Raw genomic sequence first — 21,010 nt, forward strand, 5'->3', positions numbered from 1 at the left:
CTGCTGTGATTGAGTCCATCCATCTATCTAGTCATCCTTCCATCCCTCTTGATTGCTGGTTGTCTTTTTCCTTGAGCTTTCCCAAGCATTACAGCCTTTCAGAGAGAGTCTAAGCTTTGCATGATATGTCGAAAGTACAATAACCTCAGTCTCATCATTTGTTATTCTAATGAGAGTTTTGCCATGATTTGATCCAGTATCAATCTACTTGTTTTCCTGGCTGTCCATGGTATTCTTAAAGCTCTCCTCCAGTACTGGATATAATAGCATGACAGTCTTTGTTTAATTTGTATAATATAACATAATCATCCAGACTTACCCCTGTCCCAGTTCTGACTTTGCTACCTATGACATCTTTAGGCCTGGAGGCAGAGCTGTACTACGTGAGAGACAGCGTGGTCAATCACTATGCCCTCGCCTTCGTTATGCCTGTGCCAAGTGAAACCAGCAGCCTACACTTCACCTGGCAGTCCAAGAGCAAGGTGTAGTACTCATAGAAATGAGATGGCATGGGCAACTCTTAATTCAACTCAGTTTTGCAGTAACTGATACTGTCTGCTACAGGTGAACTACCGGCTGGGCTTCCAAGTGGACAACCCTGTTGCCATGAGCTTGCCACAGAGCAACATCTCTTCCCATGGAGAGGTGCCTCGCAGCCCCTCAGGTCTGTCGCTTCTTTTATCATTATTTTGCTCGGCTAAGGCTTTTATCAAACACAGCTTAATATCTTGTCCATTTACTTATTTGGATTCTTTTTATAATGGGATGAATTCAGCTTAAATACCTGAAGGGTACACCTAAAGGGATTTGAACCTAGGCCACCTTTTAGTGAAGTCCTGTTCTTTTCAACATTAGTCTACCTATTGCTTAATTTACATTTAAGGGCCTAATACTTTGGATATAAGCATTTTTTATGCATAGAGCCTGGATTAGTGAATGAGTTGTATAGGAATGGAACAAAAAAAATACACTTTCTATATTTCTATGAAAAATACTGTAAAAGTTCATTGCTGCTGCCTGCCTTTGTAGTTTTCAGAGTGGACCTTTTCTGCCTGGGGAAGGTGGATGCAGAGGTTATACTTACTGTCCAACTCAACTTGACCCTCCACCCCAACAACTTCACAGTCCTCAACTTCAAGCAGAGACGAATGTGTTACAAAAGTAAGACGTTCTCAGAACAGTTTACATTGTCATATGCAGATACTTTGGATGGATGTGGTTCAGATTCAGGTCACACTGAGCCCAATTGAAGTGGGAAAACTCATTTTTGATGGAAAAAAGTATGTAATGAAGACATCCCAACAGGTGCCTATATTGATGACCTGAGAAGAAAATGGTGTGAATGCGGTGCTGTACTTGTAGCAATGTTAAATATTTTACAGCATTTAAATGGATGCGACTTTCTGGAATTTGGTTCTTTGTTTGAATTTTACCTCTTGCCACTTGCAAATAAAAAGTTCAGTCAGTTTTTTTTTTTCCTTTATTGCAGGGATTGAAAATCCAGATCCAAGAATTCTACACTTCCCCAATAAGACACTCAAGCCTATCTGTAAGTAACCCAGCTCTTATATTGCAGGCTGGCTTTGGCCAAGAACGTTAGTGCCCCTCAGTCACTGGTTGAGTACTTCTGGCATGATCACTGTTCTTGTTTTGGAGTCTGTTTTGTTTGTAACTCTTCAAGACTTGGACCACCTACTACATTGCTTAATGTGATTGTGGTGGCAAACATGGGATCAAAGACTTGGAATACTAGGAAATGTAATAAAGCTGAAGCAGGATGTGCTGTGGAATATATGTTAACCAAAGAAAGTAGATGACTTCAGCCAAGCTTTTGATTTCATAACTTTGCCAGCCAAGAATCAACACTTGCCCATTGTAGGCCCCTCAGTCCATCAGTTTAATTGCATGTTATGTGTTCAAGCTGAAAATGATAATGGAGCTTAGTGTACTGACACTACTCTATTTAGGTAAATTTAACTTATATAAATCCATATTTATGTATAAATTTCCCGACATACATATTATTTACGGATAAAGCTTACGCAAAACATCTGAAATACATTAAGTGCAAGTCAGCGTTGCCAGACAAAGAAGAAAGCTGCATCTTCCCAGTTCCCGCCATGTATTGAGCCATGAACGCATCTCCTGTCGTTAGTGTAATTCTTTCTTTGCATGTTTTTTTTTTTTTTTCTTTTAAAACCAAGTTCATTATTTACAATACCTGCTGGTAAACGAGAACTGTCTTATAAGCGTACAGCAATCGATTTGGAGATGAAATTGAAAATAATAATATTGCAGTATTTAATATGTCTGACATTTACTGGAGAATTATATTGTGTCTTTTTTTTTTTTTTATAACCGTGTTTGCAACAAATGCATAGGGTAGGCTAGCCTATGTTGAATGGTGGGGGAGGAGGGGGAATCTGACATATGTAACGTTTGACTTGTGTAAGGGGTTGAAGAACGGTCTATTTGCGTAAGTGGAGGGGTGTCTGTACATCTTTAACTATGTTCAGTCTGAACTGTGACTGTTGCTGTGGCTTTAGTTACAGTATAATCAAGACACAGAGCTCGAAGCAGTGTTCAGGAAACATCTCACAAATGTTAGAGCATTCCAAAACAAATGATGGTCAGTCCCTTTTGAGCACAGCTGCTCCTTCCAGTGGAGATGCACATGAGGTCACATTAGGGTCACAAATGGCTGCTATTTGAGTTCTAACTGCCCTTTTCCTTGGCTCAGGTGTACTTATGCTTCTGGGGTGATGTGAAGACACTGTGGGGAAAGGAGTTTTTCCCTTCTTTCTCCAGTCTTTTCACTGGCTATATCACTGCTGGCTCTGCATTAGTTCAACCATTTGCAATCTGTGTTAGTGAGTGAATATGGCAGGTAGTGTTGTATATACTTTGTTTTTGGTTTTTACTGTTTTAAAAACATCAAATGGATGAAAGTACCTAGGCATTTTGCTCATATTCAACCGTTTTGATAGTATCTGTCTGCATGTAAAGGGATTTATTTTTGTTTCAGCACACAGATGTAGAAATAAATATCCTGTTTATTTTTGGTCTGTTTTTGTTTTGTTTATGTTCATGCCTTATGTCTCTTACTTCCACCCCATCCAGATGAGAGTGTGAATATGACCCCTACCACATCCACCCAAGTCTTCTACATTAGTGTGGGTGTGTGCTGCGCTGTTATCTTCTTGGTAGCTATCATTCTGGCCATGCTGCACCTGCATAGTATGAAAAGGATGGAGCTAGAGGACAGGTGAGCACAGTAACACAACTAAATGGTTCCTGTACTCCCCAGGCTATATCAAAATTCTGTCCCAAATGATGCTCTGTCAGGTACTGGTTCATCATACTAAATGTAAAAGATTAAAAATGACTGGACCTGTATTGCACCTGTTGAATTATGTACTGAATTAAGTCATACAAAGTATAGCTACAGTATGATTTATCTATGAATTTTTAGAAACATCTTTTAAATGTCCATAATGCTCTGCTTGCTGTTACAGAAGAAAAACAAACTTCTTGTATCTGTTGCTAGAATTCAGTTAATACAATTTTTTTTTTAAAATTCAGTGTTTGATTACCAGTTTCTTTGCATACAGATAATACTTCCACTTAGTGTGTCAGCTGGTTCATTGTTTTAAATACTGCTGGTAAAAAAGTGATGATGTTCTTCCATAAATGCCTTGTAAATGTGAATCAGGGTAGATTCCTTGCTGTAGGTTTAAATCTAGGCAGGATTTCTTGAAATGCCAGTGACCTTTTACTGTGGAATATGATAACTTTTTATAGTGGAGGTATTTCACAGAAAGTAGTTGTGTGGCCTTCTTGTTTTTCTCTGATGGGAGCATTTTCTCTGTTTGGGATCTTCCTCACCAACTTGCTTCCCAGTGTGAGTGACAGCAGCAGTTCCCAGGGCCTCTCTCAACCATCCACCCAGACCACACAGTACCTAAGAGCAGACACACCTAATAATGCTGCCCCTGTCACAAGTAAGTACTGCCCACACACTGGCACACACCAAATAATTTTCTTTTCAGTGAAATTAAAAACAGGACTGGTCAGTTATATTTGAGGTCTGAGATATATCCAGCCATTTATAAACCCCCCTTTGTGAAAAGTGTTGCATTTTGTATTTGTACTTCAGACTCTGCTCAGCTCAGGATTGAACATGAGCTCCAATGGCATGGAGTTAAACCTAAAGGTACTCTTGGACATTGTAGTCTAGTGTGCTGCGCTGTACTTGGCCTCATTCCACATGGCTGTATTTCTCACCTACTTTTACTGCGGTTCTAAGACTTGCAGAATTTTTCATGTTATTAATGTCTATGTCACGATGTTTTGCATGAGATCTTGGGGAAGGATGGAAAGAATTGGTATTTATTCGGCTATTGAGAGCGCATTGCAGCAGAGGGCTCTCACTTACTACGGGAGACTGTAAATCTCAACTAGATTCTGGTTATACCTAACACAATGCATATTTACATTCACATTTCACCACAGGTTAGTGATTGCACACACATTATGGGGCTTGTGCTTACATTCTACATAAATACACATACATTTAACAACAGGCACAGGTATACACTCAGTTCCTCACTCTTAATCTGTTCTGCAGTACATTACACAAAACAGACAATGCAAAACGTTTATTCATGAGTAAAGAGAACCCTAATTTAATTGAGCAATACTTGCGTCTACTTCCGTATACATGACTGGGGTCCTGGTAGGACCCAGATTAGATCAGCAATGCTTGCTTCTGCTTCTGGTTACATCCCTTGGGGCTCACTGGAACAAATGTGGTACACAGCCTGAGAGAGAAATCAGTGAGCACATTGTTATGATGAACTGTAGACATCAAAGTAAACTTCAGAAAACAGTTGTTTTGTTGTACGTATGTTTTAGTGTGTGTTCTCTTTGATTTATTATTATTCATTGTAAATATATCAGCATTTTTGGAGTTTTTTCCTTTTTGTGGCCACTTTAAATCTTAGCTCTGAAGACCTTCTTTGGCAGAACCTTCATTGAGTTATGCAATTTCCATTAACCCCTCCCAATTTTAGTGACATTTTTGGTAATAGTAGTGGGATAGCCATCTGTAAAACAGTGCATTTACGGGCAAGGACCAGTGTGCATTCCTAGCAGAAGATTCCCAGTCCACATGGATTAAAGAGAAGGATTTGATAGTCGCTTCAAACAAAAACAAACTACATCAGCAGCAGAAGTGTGATTTGGTTTCTGTACTTTGAATCATATTGTCCAGCTAGTAAAATTTAAAAAAGGAATTTTTGGTAGTGCTACAGTACATTAAAAAATCATTGTGGGATATGGCAGCCCCAGCTCTGTCTTTACCAGTTTTGTTCAGAAGCAACCATTAAAAAAAAAAAAGGGAAATTCTGGAAATCTGTTTTTTCTGCCCACACCTGCAGCACAGCTGTAGCCACTAGTATTGGCAGATAAGCTCTTTGGAAAGAGCTGAAAATGCCTGCCCATCAGCAAGGCGAGGACATTGAAAAGTATCTTGCAGAAGTTAAATCACTTTGGGGTGTCTTTGAACCAGCCAAAGGAAAAATAGGTGTGTTTGGTACCTCTGGTCATTGGTAAGGTTTGTTAGACATATAGTGCAATGACTGAAGAAAGGTACTTACCCTGACCTGGAGGAGCTGCTGGCAAAACTCAACAAGTGACTTACCAACAGCACTTTGAAGACACAATAAACCCTGGGGAGAACCCTACCAAGACTTACTGCTGTCTCAACGGATATATATCAGCGAATTTCACCCAGAGGAGATTGACAGCTGCTTTGCATCCTGTGACAAGGGCCTGGTTAGGGGAACATGAGCCAGGTTATAGGATGACTGTTGTCAAAATGGCTGTTCAGTACATCTGTGCTTATCTATGAGTCCCTCTGTGACACTTCTTCGATGCATGCTCAGATTTAGCAGAGGCAAACTTCAAATCTTGTTTGATGTGTCACCTTAACAAATAGCTGGGTAGTAAAGCCATAAAGACCAGTCCATATCATTCCCAGATGTATGGATTGTCAACAATCAAACCCTTAAAAACACTGAGGAAGTGTCTATTTGAACTGAAAAAGAGTTGGGCAAGTGGATGGAGTTCCCTTCCCCCCCCCCCCCCCCCTTTCTTACAGCAAAGTGTGCCAAACATCCACTGGATTACCACCCTTTAAGCTTGTTTTGTATTCGAACTGTACAAAAGTCAGTGGATCTTTTGAAGAAGACCTGGAAACTTTCTTTTACTACAGTGGATGGAAAATATGCATTACGGTATACTATAATATTGTACAGTATGCACTGCAAATGAAACACTGCTTGGAGAAGTATTGGTAGGCAGACAGTGAAAACCTGTGAAAAGCCAGTAAGTTACTGGGCTAGTGGCAAGGCCGTATAGCATCCTCTGCAAGATGGGCCTCATTACATGTGAGGTTCACCACCTTGACAAAGGTAAAACAGACAAACCCTGTAAACCTCAAAAAGTGCAAACCAGCAAAGCCTGTGCAAGGAGATTCACTTATGGTGCATAAGGCAATGAAGAGCCTGAACTGGAAACAGAAGCACAGGGGTCTGCCACCACAACACATTACGGTACATAAGCTAGTGTTCTTCCACAGAACAAGATAATGGGCTACTTTCTGCAAAGTAATGAAATCAGAAGATTTTAAATGAAATGAAATGAAATTCCTCATCTTAGGAATTTTTGCTGTTGTGCTTGTTTTCTTTCTTGTGGTCGGCAAATCTCCCTAATCGTCCCTGATAGCCTGAACTGATGCCAAAATAAGAAACATGAACATTTGCACCCATCTCTCGCTTCACAAACATCTAGAGCAAGGTACTTGCCCTGAAGTACTACATTAAAAAAGATACCCAGCCATGTAAATGGATACTTGTAAGTACTTCAGTACACAAAACTGACATTTCAGGTCACTTTGGACAAAGCCTTCAGCTAATAGTACTTAATGGTACTAATATCTGCTGCTGTGTCAGGTCTTCCGCAAACAGAAGACAAGGAAAGCACCAGGCCCAGACGGTGTCTCACCAGCCTGCCTAAAAATCTGTGCTGACTAGCTGGCCCCTATCTTCACAAAGATCTTCAACAGATCACTGGAGCTGTGCGAAGTTCCTTCCTGCTTCAAACTCTCCACCATCATCCCCATCTCGAAGAAACCCAAAATCACAGGACTGAACGACTACAGACCTGTTGCCCTAACGTCTGCGGTCACGAAGGCATTTGAAAAACTGGTGTTGGCCTACCTGAAAGACATCACTGGACCCTTGCTGGACCCTTTGCAGTTTGCTTATCGAGCAAACAGGCCTGTGGATGATGCAGTCAGCATGGGACTGCACTACATCCTGCAACATCTGGACAAACCAGGGACTTGTGTGAGGATCCTGTTCATGGACTTAAGTTCGGCCTTCAACACCATCATCCCACACTTCCTCCTGTCCAAATTAACCCAACTCTCTGTGCCCACCTCCATCTGTCGGTGGATCACCAACTTCCTGACAAACAGGCAGCAGCTAGTGAGGCTGGGAAAGTGTTCATCCAATACTTGCACGATCACTACTGGCGCCCCCCAGGGATGTGTGCTCTCCCCACTACTCTTCTCCCTGTACATCAACAACTGCACCGCAAAAGACCCCTCTGTCAAGCTCCTGAAGTTCGCAGATGACACCACACTCATTGGCCTCATCCGGGATAGTGACGAGTCTGCATACAGACAGGAGGTTAAAAAGCTGGCTGTCTGGTGCAGTCACAACAACCTGGAGCTGAACACGCTCAAAACGGTGGAGATGATTGTGGACTTTAGAAGAAAGACCCCAGCATTATCCCCACTCACCATCATGAACAGCACTGTGGCAACAGTGGAGTCATTCAGGTTCCTGGGCACCACCATCTCACAGGACCTGAAGTGGGAGCCCCACATAGACTCCATTGTGAAGAAGGCCCAGCAGAGATTGTACTTCCTTCGCCAGCTGAGGAAGTTCAACCTGCCACAGGAGCTACTGATGCAATTCTACTCTGCAGTAATCGCTCTGCACTTTTATAACCGTCTGGTTCGGCTCAGCTACGAAATCAGACATCAGAAGATTACAGCAGATAGTTTGGACTGCTGGAAGAATCATGGCACATCCACCCCAGCTCTCCAACAACTGCACTCGTCCAGAGTCAGTAAAAGGGCTAGCAAAATCATCCTAGACCCCTCACATCCAGGTCACTTCCTCTTCGAACCCTTGCCATCTGGCCGGTGCTACAGAGCACCGAGCACCAGAACAGCCAGGCACAAGAAAAGTTTCTTTCCTCAGGCCATCTACCTCATGAACAGCTAAATCCCCCCTAGAGAGTAAACCAGTGTAATACACAATTCTATTTATATTTATAATTATGTCTATCACATCATGTCTTACTCACATTTCCTTGCATTTGTATAGAACATACCTGTACATACATATAATGTGACTATTTTTTGTATATTGTGTACTTTATATTTTTTATATATTTTTTTAATCCTTTATTCACAGAATCTATCTTCTCATCTGTGTCTTGTCACTGTCATTCTGTCTGTGCTGTGGAAGTTTCTGTTACCAAGACAAATTCCTTGTATGTGTGAACATACTTGGCAATAAAGCTCATTCTGATTCTGATTATTACTGCTAGTAGTAATGGTAACTTGCATCGCGGGGTAAATTGGCAGTGATTTCTGTATTAAGTGAAGAAATAGAAACCACTACACTCATTATCATTTGCGTAAATATTACACATTTAATGCCTAGATGAACATTGATGATAATCAAATTTTATTTTGTGTTTTCCATTTTTAGCAACTTGGAAATGTCTTTATCGTCACTAATATGTCTACATCAAAAAGTTTAAGGTGCTAAACAAAGTAGAACGGAAAGTCTTACCTGTGAGTTTCAAACCTGAAGTGATAAAATTCCATTGATTTTTCCTGAAAGGCAATATCTTTACATGCTATCAGTGATTAGTTTTCAAAATGCCATTTTCTTCTCTCTCTGGTCATTAGACAATCACCCAGGTTCTACTCCCATCCTTCAGCTTGCTGGCTCTTCCTTCCCTAATCCTGGTGCTTCTTTGCATGAAACCAGAAGTAAGTTTCATCCATCTCAATTTAAAAAGGCAGTACAGCTACTACTTTAGAATCTTTCAGTTTTTGTGTTTTTCTTTCTGTGCAATCAAATACAGAATAATATTTTGTATGTTGTACAGCTTCTTTGTGACCTCTAGCTATAGGGTATCTCATAATGAGCTAAAACATCAACAGATGCTTCGTAGGTGCTGTATGTAGTACTGCAATTTGTGTAGTAATTCAGGCAACACTTCTCAAGTTACAATTCAACTACAGGAAAAACTGCAGTTAAGGTAATGGTTCCAGGAAATATTAATGAACATGAATCAGATATTTTTCAAATATAAATTTAGCCTACACAATCATTGCATATCACCAACCACACAAGACAAATTAGTCTAGATGTCTGCCACACAAGACAGGCTGATAAAGTTAATCTTTTATGTTGCATCGTAATTAGATTATATAATTTTTTTTCACCTCACATCAGTGTGAGTTTAGGTACAAGATACATTCTGATGTTTGCATTTTTTGTGTAACAAGGTAAGCTACACCATTGCTTGTTACTTTGGCCTTCAAAATTTCTTTCTCCGCTTACTTGGATCAGTACATCTGTTTTCTAACTGTGTCTGTCTTTTTGTATGTGTGTTATAACTCAGGCTACCCATCTCTCCGCATTGAGAAGAACGACCTGAGAAGTGTTACACTACTGGAGGCCAAGGCTAAGGTCAAAGACATTGCCATCTCTCGTGAGAGGGTTACGCTACGCGACGTCCTGCAAGAAGGTAGTACTTATGCTTATTCACATTTTGCTGTTATTGTGTTAAGTTATAAAACTCAAGTAAGAAAAATGTACGTGGTTTTACTTGCTTTGGTGGACACATTCCTTCTTCAACTTTCCACTAGCACTAAATAATGGAATGACATTAAAGCCTTTTGCAGAATTCCATCCCATATCTTCAGAAGTGAGCATAAGTGACTTGAGTTAATCATACTCTTCTCAAATTGCTCTTGTGTTATGGAGCACTGCAGACTGCTACGCTCCTCCACCTTTGCCCACTTGGTCGCATGCACAAGAGGTCCTTCTGGCTGTAATGTGGTGGAATGACCTCCCTCTCTCATTCAGAACTGCTGAATCTCTTTCTACATTTAAGATGGGTGTTACAGCACACCTCTTCCAGACTCACTTCTCCCATGATCTCTTAAGTTCATGTCATGTGTAAATGTTCATGCTCTATAACTTTGAGATCATAACTGTTGAATAGTAGATAAACTTTCATGCCAGCTACTCATGTCATATGAATGTTTGTTTTATAAAAAAAAAAAAAGTGATTAGGATTGCCAATCATTTGGATAAACCTTTATGCAGCTACTTGTGTGATGTACATTGGTTCATATGGTGGAAAGTAACAAATTAACCTTACTTTAGAATCACGTGTCTGCATCCAAGTCTCTCTCTCTCGACGTAATGCACACATTGTATTTTCTGTGAGATGTACGTAGTTTTTAAAAAAAGAATCTGCTAAATGAATACTGTAAATGTAAATCTCAAATCGCTGCTGGAGACAACAAAGCATTACATTTTAATTCTGTGAAAGTAAACAGGGCGGTAGCAATAAGTGTTCATATTAACAGTGGGTTCCAACTGAAGCTATTTCCCCAGTGGATTGTTTAATACACACACACATTTTCAGAACCGCTTGTCTCATATGGGGTCACGGGGAACCGGAGCCTAACCCGGCAACTCAGGGCGCAAGGCTGGAAGGGGGAGGGAACACACCCAGGACGGGACGCCAGTCCGTCACAAGGCACCCCAAGCGGGACTCGAACCCCAGACCCACTGAAGAGCAGGACTGTGGTCCAACCCACTGCGCCACCGCACGCACGCACGCTCGCTCGCTCGCTCCATACGGGGTCGCGGGGAACCGGAGCCAACCCGGTAACACAGGGCGTGAGGGGGAGGGGACACACCCAGGATGGGACGCCAGTCCATCACAAGGCACCCCAAGCGGGACTCGAACCCCAGACCCACTGGAGAGCAGGACCTGGTCCAACCCACTGCGCCACCGCACCCCCCCGTGCTGGATTGTTTAATAATTCTTTTTTTTAAACTTTTACATGAAAGTTTTCTTACAGATGTGCCATTCTGTGAGAAACAATGTAAAGCATACTCCAGGTTATGGATAAAGAAATTAGTGTTTCAGGAGTTCTTAATTTGTCCTAGGATTTAAACTTTAAAAAAAAAAAAAAAAAATACATATTCATAACTGTAAATTTGTCAGCAGTCCTGACTAATATTTATTTATTCATTCATTGTCTATAGTCCTACTCGTGGTAGTTATGGTCATAACCACAACCTATGCCTCTAGCTTTAGCTCCGGAGTTCTGTGACCCTACATTGGACAAGCAGTTAGTGATAATGCATGTATGAATGAAAACATAACAGTGAAAGGTGAGCCACAAAAAACATTTTGGTTTCAAATACAAAATGTCTGAAAAATGCACTGTCGTGCTTGAAAATACCTTTTAATTAATTACCATATTTTTCATTTGGGAACCATTCTCTCCGTAAGGAATAATCATAATTCTGTCCCCTCACAACAGGAATTTGCCTAACGGGGTGATTTCATGGAACAAATTATCCCCATTCTGTGAGGGACTGATTTATTCCTATTAATTTGCAAAGCTGTATCGAAATGACAGCTTAATAAGAGTGAGCTACTGCTCCATATGTAGTTCAAATTCCTTTCCATTTTTATAATGCTGATCTTTATTCGAAAAACAAATATTAACTTTTGAGTACATCTGTTAACATGGTGCACACTACCAAGTATTAGTTCTACACACTCCAGTTTTTCATTTTGCACGCAGCTGTAAAGGTTTTTTCAAAGAACATACTTTGGCAAAGATGACATTCCAGGCTGAGTGAGTTCTGGAACCCAAAAATCTCAGCTTTGATCATTCAGAAGTATATGTGGTGTGTGTGTAGGAGCTGGAGGTCATTGGATCTTTCTCCCTGCTTTATCAATGTTTCTTGTACAAGACAAGCTGCTTGTACAACACCAAATAAATTTTCTTCATCCATCCCTGTTGTACAGTGGAGTCAGACTGCTGTACCCACTTGCTAAAACCATGCACAACTTCCAGATTTCGAAACTGTGAGCCCTGTAGAACTCTTACATTCAACTTGAGATTTACCTGCTAAGATTTACTATCAGGTCCTGACAAGTCTAGTGATGGCAAGTAGAGAGAGACAGGAGAGACTCTCACAGATCTTCTTGTTCTCTTCCTTATTGTTAGGCTAAGTACACCCCAAATCATGGCTTTTTTTGAAGTGTGAAAAGTTACTTTTCCTGTAAGCCCTGATTGCACCCCATTGCTTTATCTGCTTTTTCCTATATGTCCTCGAGCAACAAAACAGAACACAGTTAGATCCATATATGCTGTAGATTTGGAGTCCCTATTTGGTCCTTACTGGATCTGTATGTGAGTTTATTTGCAAAGGTCAGTAGAGTTTGCCTAATCCCTCAGATGGGGGGAAAAAACTTTGACTCTTGTCAGATGTCTTCAGCTGCAAAAAGTAAAGGTAACCTTGATGAGGAACTTGTGCTTTTGGGTACATGGTGCTTTTACTGTTAAATTTTGTAAGGGGTAGAATTCCATTCCTTCCTATATGCTAAGAACAATTTTGGGCCTTTTTTGAAAAAAGTCTCTTTCCCTCACAGGGACATTTGGTCGTATTTTTCATGGTGTTCTAGTGGACGAAAAGGACCCAAGCAAAGAAAAGCAAGTCTTTGTGAAGACTGTGAAAGGTATGGTACTCTTATTCTTTTGTTGTTGTTGTTGTTATTGATGATACTGCTGTTCACTAGGCCAGCTTTGCAAAATCAAGTTTCAGTGGCACTGTTTTATTTTCCTTTGATTTTTTGACCACCCTGATTTAATCCTGGAGTACAATTGCATGAACCTTTATTTTTCATAAGGTTGGTGAGCAAACTAAGCGATTCTTATGATTCTTCTGTGTTCATCAGGAGCAGACTAGCCCCACAAAGACTAGACCTTGGTATCTGTTAGTTATAATTTTTCAGACTGCTCAGCAATTTAAAAAAAAATCTAAAGTGCTGTTTTTCTCAAGTAAATGTAGCAGAAACTTGGAATCATCTCTGATTCTGGTGCTGTCACAGTTATATTTTGTTTTACCATATCTTTAAGTACACAAACCCATTAGGATTAGGATGTGGGTAAAACAAAACTTGTTTCTATTATAGAAAGCATTCTATAATTCTGTAATGTTTAATCTTTAACCAGTGCAAAAAAGACATTTTGATGCATTTTAATTCCACTATTGTGCCTTTTAGAATCAAAGTTAAACTATATTTGCATTTCAAATTCCAAAATTTCATTTTACACTTAACCCCATCTTACATTAAAGTACTTTAGACTTTTTTTTTTTTGGGTTTAATTAAACTGCACAGCCCTAAAGCCCACCCAAATGAACTCCATGAACCTCTGGTGGTAACAATTCTTCACCCTTCCCATTTTCTCAGACCATGCATCAGAGATACAAGTGACCATGATGCTGACAGAGAGCTGCAAGCTTCGTGGTCTTCATCACAGGTGAGTCTGACCATGTCTGTGTCCACATGAACACCATCATAAAAATAAATAACTTTATCTGCTCACCAAACCAGTAGATGCACTAGAACAAACTGTGACTCAATTAAATTTGAACAAAATAAAAAATGAGGGTGGAATTTGAGTCCAACTTCCCCATTTTAATGCAGACAGCAACAGTATTTCCTCTGCTGTCCCAACTCTGTTACAGAAGTATTTTTTCAGGTCCCTGGCCCACAGATTAAGGTCACATTTGTCACTGGTGTCCTCCACTCTAGTGTAACACCTTCACTGCTTCACGTCGTAAAACTGCTTTTGAGCGTAATACCTATGTAAATTTAGCGTTGAAGTAGCCTTCCTCTGCAGTTGAGTAACATTGCTCAAAACGTCTCATTTTTCACAGAATTTTTACATGGCATACTGTTCCACTTACAATTGCACTTCCTCTTTTGATCTAGTGATTTTTAGATATCAAGCAATGCATAATTCAAATTCTTTTTTTTTCCCCAAGCTCATGTGGAAAGTGTCTTACGTATCAGGGGTATTCATCTTTTTCCTTCTGGCCATAATGTATTTTTGTTCCATCATTCAAAATCTGTTAGTTCCTGAACTGGACAACTATTTTGTATTGTGACCAAAAAAAAAACACACGCAACTGCTAAATATCATTTTTGCGTAAAGCTAGCATTATTACGTTATTTTTAAAATTTGCATTAGTATTTAAACAAGAATGTTGCTTCCTAAAAAGTACACTGACACTGCAGCCTGAAAGAAACGACATACTAAGGGAGGACTATGAGAGAAGATGAAGGACCACTGAGTGATGTTTGTTCCAGGAACCTTCTGCCCATCAGTCATGTGTGCACAGAGGATGGAGAGAAGCCAATGGTGCTGTTGCCCTACATGAACTGGGGCAATCTTAAGCTATTCCTGCGCCAGTGCAAGCTGGCTGAAGCCAACAATCCACAGGTAAACACCCACACTTTGGCAGAACGCAGTGTCTCATTGGAGAGGTGATTGAACACAAGGGCCAGGGCACTTTGGTAGGTGTCGTGTGACTTACGATATTTCATGAAGTGTCACCTTACTCCCAGCTCATCAGTTAGCCTCAAAGCAAAGAAAATATCTTGTGTGAAAACTGACAGCCGTTCCTTCACAAGATGAAGGTTGCCAGCCATTATGCTGCCAAATGTCTTGTATGATTTCAGGGAATTTATCCTCTCGATTCCTGCCCCATTCCTTTCATTGCATTCTTTAGGTAGTTGCTGAGGCAGACAGAGGTTGAAAGTCAAACATCTTTTTTTTTTTTTTTTATTGTGTTGCAATAAATTAAGGATATAAATCAAAGTTATAAGAACCGAACAACCAAATGTCCTGACAGGTGCTTGGTCTATAAATGTTTTATATCTAGACTGAATGCTTGGAATTTTATCTGTTTATATTTTGGCTGTTTAGTTATATCTGGAATGGAATGCCCTTTGCTCATTTTAAGTTGAAGGCAGCCTTGCTCATCTATATGTACCATTTATTGATTTTCATCTTTTTATGCTCTTTCCTTCACTTTTTCTTCTCTCTCTCCACCCTACAAAGGCCATCTCACAGCAGGACCTGGTGCATATGGCCATCCAAATGGCTTGTGGTATGAGCTACCTAGCACGGAGAGAGGTCGTCCACAAAGATCTTGCAGCCAGGAACTGTGTGTAAGCACATTATGCATTCTTACATACGTTTTTCTTGCATATGTACTCCCCAGCCATCTCCATTCAGAAACAGGGTTCCAGTTGACTGCCTCTGTTTTCTTGCTATAAACTTTATATCACTGATGCATTAGTGTTAACTGTAATCACCTAAAATTTTGGGTTTTTTTTAAATTTAATTAAAAAAAAAAAAAAAAAAAACTCCAGTGTCTTGCTCAGGCCTACTGCAGCCTTAATGGGGCTCTTAAACCTCTGGCTATAAGACCATACTGTTTACCCACATGTTACCTGGTTAATTAGTATTTATAAGAGTAGTTCTGTAGTGTGGGGGTGTGGTGGCGCAGTGGGTAGGACCACAGTCCTGCTCTCCGGTGGGTCTGGGGTTCGAGTCCCGCTTGGGGTGCCTTGCGACGGACTGGCGTCCTGTCCTGGGTGTGTCCCTTCCCCCTCCTGCCTTCCGCCCTGTGTTACCGGGTAGGCTCCGGCTCCCCGCGACCCCGTATGGGACAAGCGGTTCTGAAAATGTGTGTGTGTGTGTGTTCTGTAGTGTCTGTTGATTGTCTTTTTAATAGAAATTGGTGGGAGGCCTTACTTTAGGATCTTGAAAGGTCTGTATATAAAGTGGGATTTACATAGAAAGAGCTTATGATTGATGCCGTTGTGTGTTGCAGCATTGATGATGGCCTACAGGTGAAGATCACAGACAATGCGCTAGCCAGGGACCTTTTCCCCATGGACTACCACTGCCTGGGGGACAACGAGAACCGGCCTGTGCGCTGGATGGCACTAGAGAGTCTGCTCCATAGCGACTTCTCAAGCGCCAGTGATGTGGTGAGATCATGAAGTCCATCCTGCATCATTCCTTTGCCTTTACCCTGGTGGTTAATTGTGGACATCATAAATAAATTAATTTAGCCACTATAGGGACCCACTCAGACCTCATGTAAAGGGGTCTTGTACAATTAAAAGCAGCATATGAAAATATATACAGCTTATGAAAATATACACCTTTTTCATACAACAGGCTTATTATTCTACATTCTGCATAGTATTATACATTTGTCTGTTGCATGGTCATTCTGCAGCTACAACAGGTGAAAAGAAGTTCATATAAGAATGTCAGTTGCCTTTGCTTCATGTTATTTCAGCCAGTAAAAGATTTTTAAAAGGAACAGTTCAGTCCTAGTGAGACACGTTTACTGTGCAGCTTTCATTTTGCTTTGCACTTTAGTACAAAACAGTACAATGAGGGAGTCTATCATAAAAGTGTAGGCAAAAAAAGATATATAAAAGAAAGCCATTTGTCCATACAGTATTTTTTTTTTCAGCCGGTAGTTAGAGAAATTTCACTCCATTTCTGTGCAGCTTTCAGACTGTCATGGAAACACATATGAAGATAGTTCAGTTAAGAACAAAGCTTAAGAAGTACAATTTTCAAAAATGGGTAAAATACTTGACGGACTGGCGGCACATCTTGGGAGTGTCCCCTCCCCCTTCAGCCTTGCACGCTGTGTTAAGCTCCGGCTCGCCGCGACCCCACTCAGGATGAGCGGTTTCAGCCTGTGTGTGTTTGTGTGTGGGTAAGATTCTTTTGGTTGTGTTATCTTTTGTTTCTTCTGGTGTGTCTGTTTAATTCTGTGCATTACTGTTTAGTTCATAACATTGCATTCACCTTGGATAGCTGTTATACTAGCATCCTTCCAGTTCAAAAACTGTTTAGTAATGGGGAGCATTAAAAAAAAAAAAAAAAACAGATAAAACATGTTTGATGCTTTGCACCTGCTACAGAAAAGGCTTCTTTTAATAGCAATGTCTTTTTTCATTCAAAAAGAAGAAAATGTTACATTAACTAGTGACTGACAAGCAAATAAGGCTCAAGTTAAAGCCTGGTAAATCATCACAAGTCCAGTATCTGGTAAAGTCAGTTTGATGAAGGCCTCACATCTTCATTTAGTTTCAGCTGTCACATTACTCATGGTTTCCTAAACCTAGGAAGAATGAAAGCATCATATGTTTTGGTTGAAAAAGTAATCACCGTGTTTGCAAAATATATGCTCACAATGAAAGGATATACATTCAAAATTCTTCCACAGAGTGATCGGTTTTATTTGGATTTCAGTTTTTGTCAATACATGTCATCTTTTGACCAAATACTTTTAGAGGACATTAAAACAAAATCTTTGAGAGAAAGAAATATAGCTAAATATATTATTGGTAGTGAATGTAATAATACAGTATTTAGATGGTAATAAGTCAAAATAATGTCACAAATCACGGCCCCTAATATTTAAACATGCATTCCATCACAACTTGTATATACAGTAGTGTACTGAAAAGTATTTTGTTCTTCACCTTTCATTTTTCAATTGTCATTTTGTCTGATCTTGTCCCTGATTGATCAGTGGTCGTTTGGAGTGACCCTGTGGGAGCTGATGACTCTAGGACAAATCCCATATGTGGACATTGACCCCTTTGAGATGGCCGCCTACCTGAAAGATGGCTACAGAATAGCACAGCCAATCAACTGTCCTGACGAACTGTGAGTTCCACACCAAGTGATTCTCTTCACACTTTCTTCTAATGTGTTTCTCTATATTTGTGTTTCATGTCAAAAAGAATGATGTCCCTTCAGTGTTAACTGTACTGGAAGCATTCAGAATTACATTTTGAAGGTATGCAAACTTTAACCGTAGCTGTGGTAGCACTCATGGGCATGGAGTTGTACAAGTATGGAGTGTGGTAAAGAGAGTTGTGATATAATCTACCACAAAAAAAAACATGCTGTAGAACTCGTTTCTACTTATATTTCTTACACAGTGCAACAGTGAAAGTTGTCACTCCATTAGTAAACAGCCCATGGTGTGTTCTGTTGCTTTTTTGTTTTCCACTTTGAAATTCCATTCCAATTAATGTCAGTATTTATTATGTTCCGATACCAGGTGATGTGTGCAAATTGAACATGGTACATATAAAGAACAAGAAAGGATAATGACTGAAGTATCTTTTTTTAGATATTCATTCAAAATGTTTTAAACAGGTATGGAATGTTGTTTGGGTTGGTTACTGATTTTCATTGAATTTGTAGTATGCTTATTTACATTTCATGCTCCCTAGTGAAAGCTGCTAATTGTATCTATCTACTTACTTTTTTGTTTCCCCCCTCCCAGGTTTGCTGTGATGGCCTGCTGCTGGGCCCTTGATCCAGAGGAGAGGCCTAAGTTCCAGCAGCTCGTGCAATGTCTCACAGAGTTCCATTCAGCCCTTGGAGCTTATGTATGAAATCCAGCCCTCTTTTTTTTTTTTTTTTTAAAAAAACATGGCCATCAGTTTTCATGTACAGCTCTAAACCTTAGGAACATGAAAATAATGATTTTCAACAAAAAAGCATTTTAAGAAGCCTGTTTGTTTTGCATTCCTTTCTCATAATCAAGAGATTATATTTTAGTTAAAAATCCCAGTGAAATGTGTGCTATCTTGGTTTGGACAAGACCTTGACCTTTGAACCTTGGTTTGGACAAGAAACTGTGACTGACACATTTGAATACAGAACTGACCACACTGTGGTCAGTGTTCTTGGTTCAGATCCCAATGAGAACAAATCTCTTCACTCTGCCAAAGTTGGCATTTTAGTGTGGCATAACCACATGCTTCACAGACATTTGCCTTAAAATTGTTGAAATTGTAATTCTCTGAAGACTAACCGTACACTACTGTGCCTGCTATTTAAAATGAGATTCAAACTTGTGAAATACTGGATTTGATAAAACACTACTTTTATTATTATTTTGTATAGATTTTGTATATTGGGGAAGAAATTTTTTAGGTTTCAAGTTTGTTACCATCCTTTAGAGACGGTTTTGGTGGGTGTTCAGTAATCACAGAACTCTTCATCCTTGTACATGCTGCACAGGGACAGACAGGCAGTTCTTACGAGTTTTCGCATTCACAAGACTAGGACTGTTGCTCACTGCACATATGGATGTAAGAAAAAATAATGAAAACTCCCTTTTCCTAATTCGGAATTAAGGAAGTGAAGATGTTAAAATATTTTAGCTTTTCATCCATGGTGATCATGATGTACATATATTTTTAAGCTTGTCACAATAAAACCTTATTACCTTTAGCCCAGAAATTAGCTAAAAGATTGGACTGTGTTTTCACCATTCTGTGTGATTAACCTCTTTTAGCCCTCAGATTTTAATAAGCAACAATGACATTCTGAGGGAACATGTATATCTATCCGGTTAGTTCCCACATTTCAGCCACTGTCCCAAAGTTGTCTGACAGCTGACGTGTGACCAAGTATATCACATGTGATGCTTTTACTGTTTAATGTCAATAAATCGTTTTAGTGTGTTGATTACATCCGTATGCTAAGTAGCACTCGGCTTTTACTGTGAGACAAGCAGTTTAGTTTGTTTGCTTGGCTTTGCACCATGGCATTCACTCCTTTTTCTGTCTTGCATCATGAACAGACTTCTCACAGATTTCAAAGTAAGGTAGTTGCATAGATTTCTGGTTTGCAAATTATGAAGCTCCAGTGTGCTCCTTTCTCTCATGAAACTCATGATGCTGATCGAATGTGTCACAATACAGTGTGCCTTTTTAAGAATGTCTGAACCACCTTTACATGTAAATTGATTTTTACTGCACCAAAATTATTTCTGTATTTTTGTAGGTTTAAGTGTATATATCTAGGTTTAGCACATGGTTCATCACATTGAAAGATTTCATTTGTAGAAATTTTTCTGCAAATTAACTAAAACAAATTTTTACTAGTTGTAAGAATCAATGTGAAAGTCAAATGCTCAGTATATTCCAGAGATTTCAGAAGAAGTTAATTTTCAATGTTTGCACTACATGTTCATTAAGCAGTACCATGTAAATTTTTTTTAATTCATTCTCCTGAGCCATGTTCATAAGGTCTTTGATATTTCAGATGTTGAGTTAAGGCTGCTCTGAGAGTTAAAAGTTCAAATAATTTCCATTCTGTTCCTTTATACTTTCTGAATGAAATGGAGGAGTAATTGAGTTTCACATGTGTCTGTAATCTCAAGTGGAATTATACTTAATTTTTGGACATCCCAGCCTTTTTTTTCAGTGCAGTTGGTAAATGGAAAGATCATTGAAACAGTTATTTGTATGAATCATTGTTGCTAGAAGTTTGGTTTGCACGTACGTACTAATGGTATGTCGGTTGCACTTAATTCCCAAAGAGTCTTGGTTTTTTTTTTTTTTTTTTTTTTTTTTTTTTTACAAGGTTTTACCATTTTTGCCTAGAGGGTTTTCAAGTTACAGTAGAATTTCAATTATCTGAATTAATTGGGGCCTAGGTTGGTTCAGTTAATGAAATAGTTTGGGTAGTGAAACATATGTTAGAATATCCAGTTTAAATAAAACAAAATGTAATTAAGCCTACAAGTTAATTATTGTACGCAAGGTCATTGCTAATGTATTTTGAAATATGAAGTATTATTAAAAAGTAATTGATTTAGGGAGTGCTTTTAAATAATCTTTAAAACATTTTGAAGAAACAATGTATGTTTATTTTGAATTTACCTAATTGTTTTACCCTTGCAACGGA

General features: G+C 39.4%; 1 protein-coding gene across 1 annotated transcript in view; it reads left to right on the forward strand.

Annotated features, from left to right (window-relative positions):
* Positions 1–19,686, forward strand: part of ryk (receptor like tyrosine kinase) — a 38,287-nt gene extending 18,601 nt beyond the window's left edge. Inside the window, exons 2-16 of the mRNA XM_018738539.2 lie at positions 361–482; positions 565–664; positions 1,030–1,161; positions 1,490–1,549; positions 3,121–3,265; positions 3,901–4,001; positions 9,053–9,136; positions 9,775–9,900; positions 12,841–12,927; positions 13,663–13,732; positions 14,566–14,698; positions 15,320–15,429; positions 16,098–16,257; positions 17,829–17,965; positions 18,594–19,686. Of these exons, the coding sequence (XP_018594055.2) occupies positions 361–482; positions 565–664; positions 1,030–1,161; positions 1,490–1,549; positions 3,121–3,265; positions 3,901–4,001; positions 9,053–9,136; positions 9,775–9,900; positions 12,841–12,927; positions 13,663–13,732; positions 14,566–14,698; positions 15,320–15,429; positions 16,098–16,257; positions 17,829–17,965; positions 18,594–18,705 (1,679 nt within the window). The 3' untranslated portion in view covers positions 18,706–19,686. The remainder of the gene's footprint in view (positions 1–360; positions 483–564; positions 665–1,029; positions 1,162–1,489; positions 1,550–3,120; positions 3,266–3,900; positions 4,002–9,052; positions 9,137–9,774; positions 9,901–12,840; positions 12,928–13,662; positions 13,733–14,565; positions 14,699–15,319; positions 15,430–16,097; positions 16,258–17,828; positions 17,966–18,593) is intronic.
* Positions 19,687–21,010: the final 1,324 nt, after the last annotated feature.

The sequence above is a fragment of the Scleropages formosus genome, chromosome 3 (genome assembly GCF_900964775.1).
Source record: "Scleropages formosus chromosome 3, fSclFor1.1, whole genome shotgun sequence".
Taxonomy (NCBI): Eukaryota; Metazoa; Chordata; class Actinopteri; order Osteoglossiformes; family Osteoglossidae; genus Scleropages; species Scleropages formosus.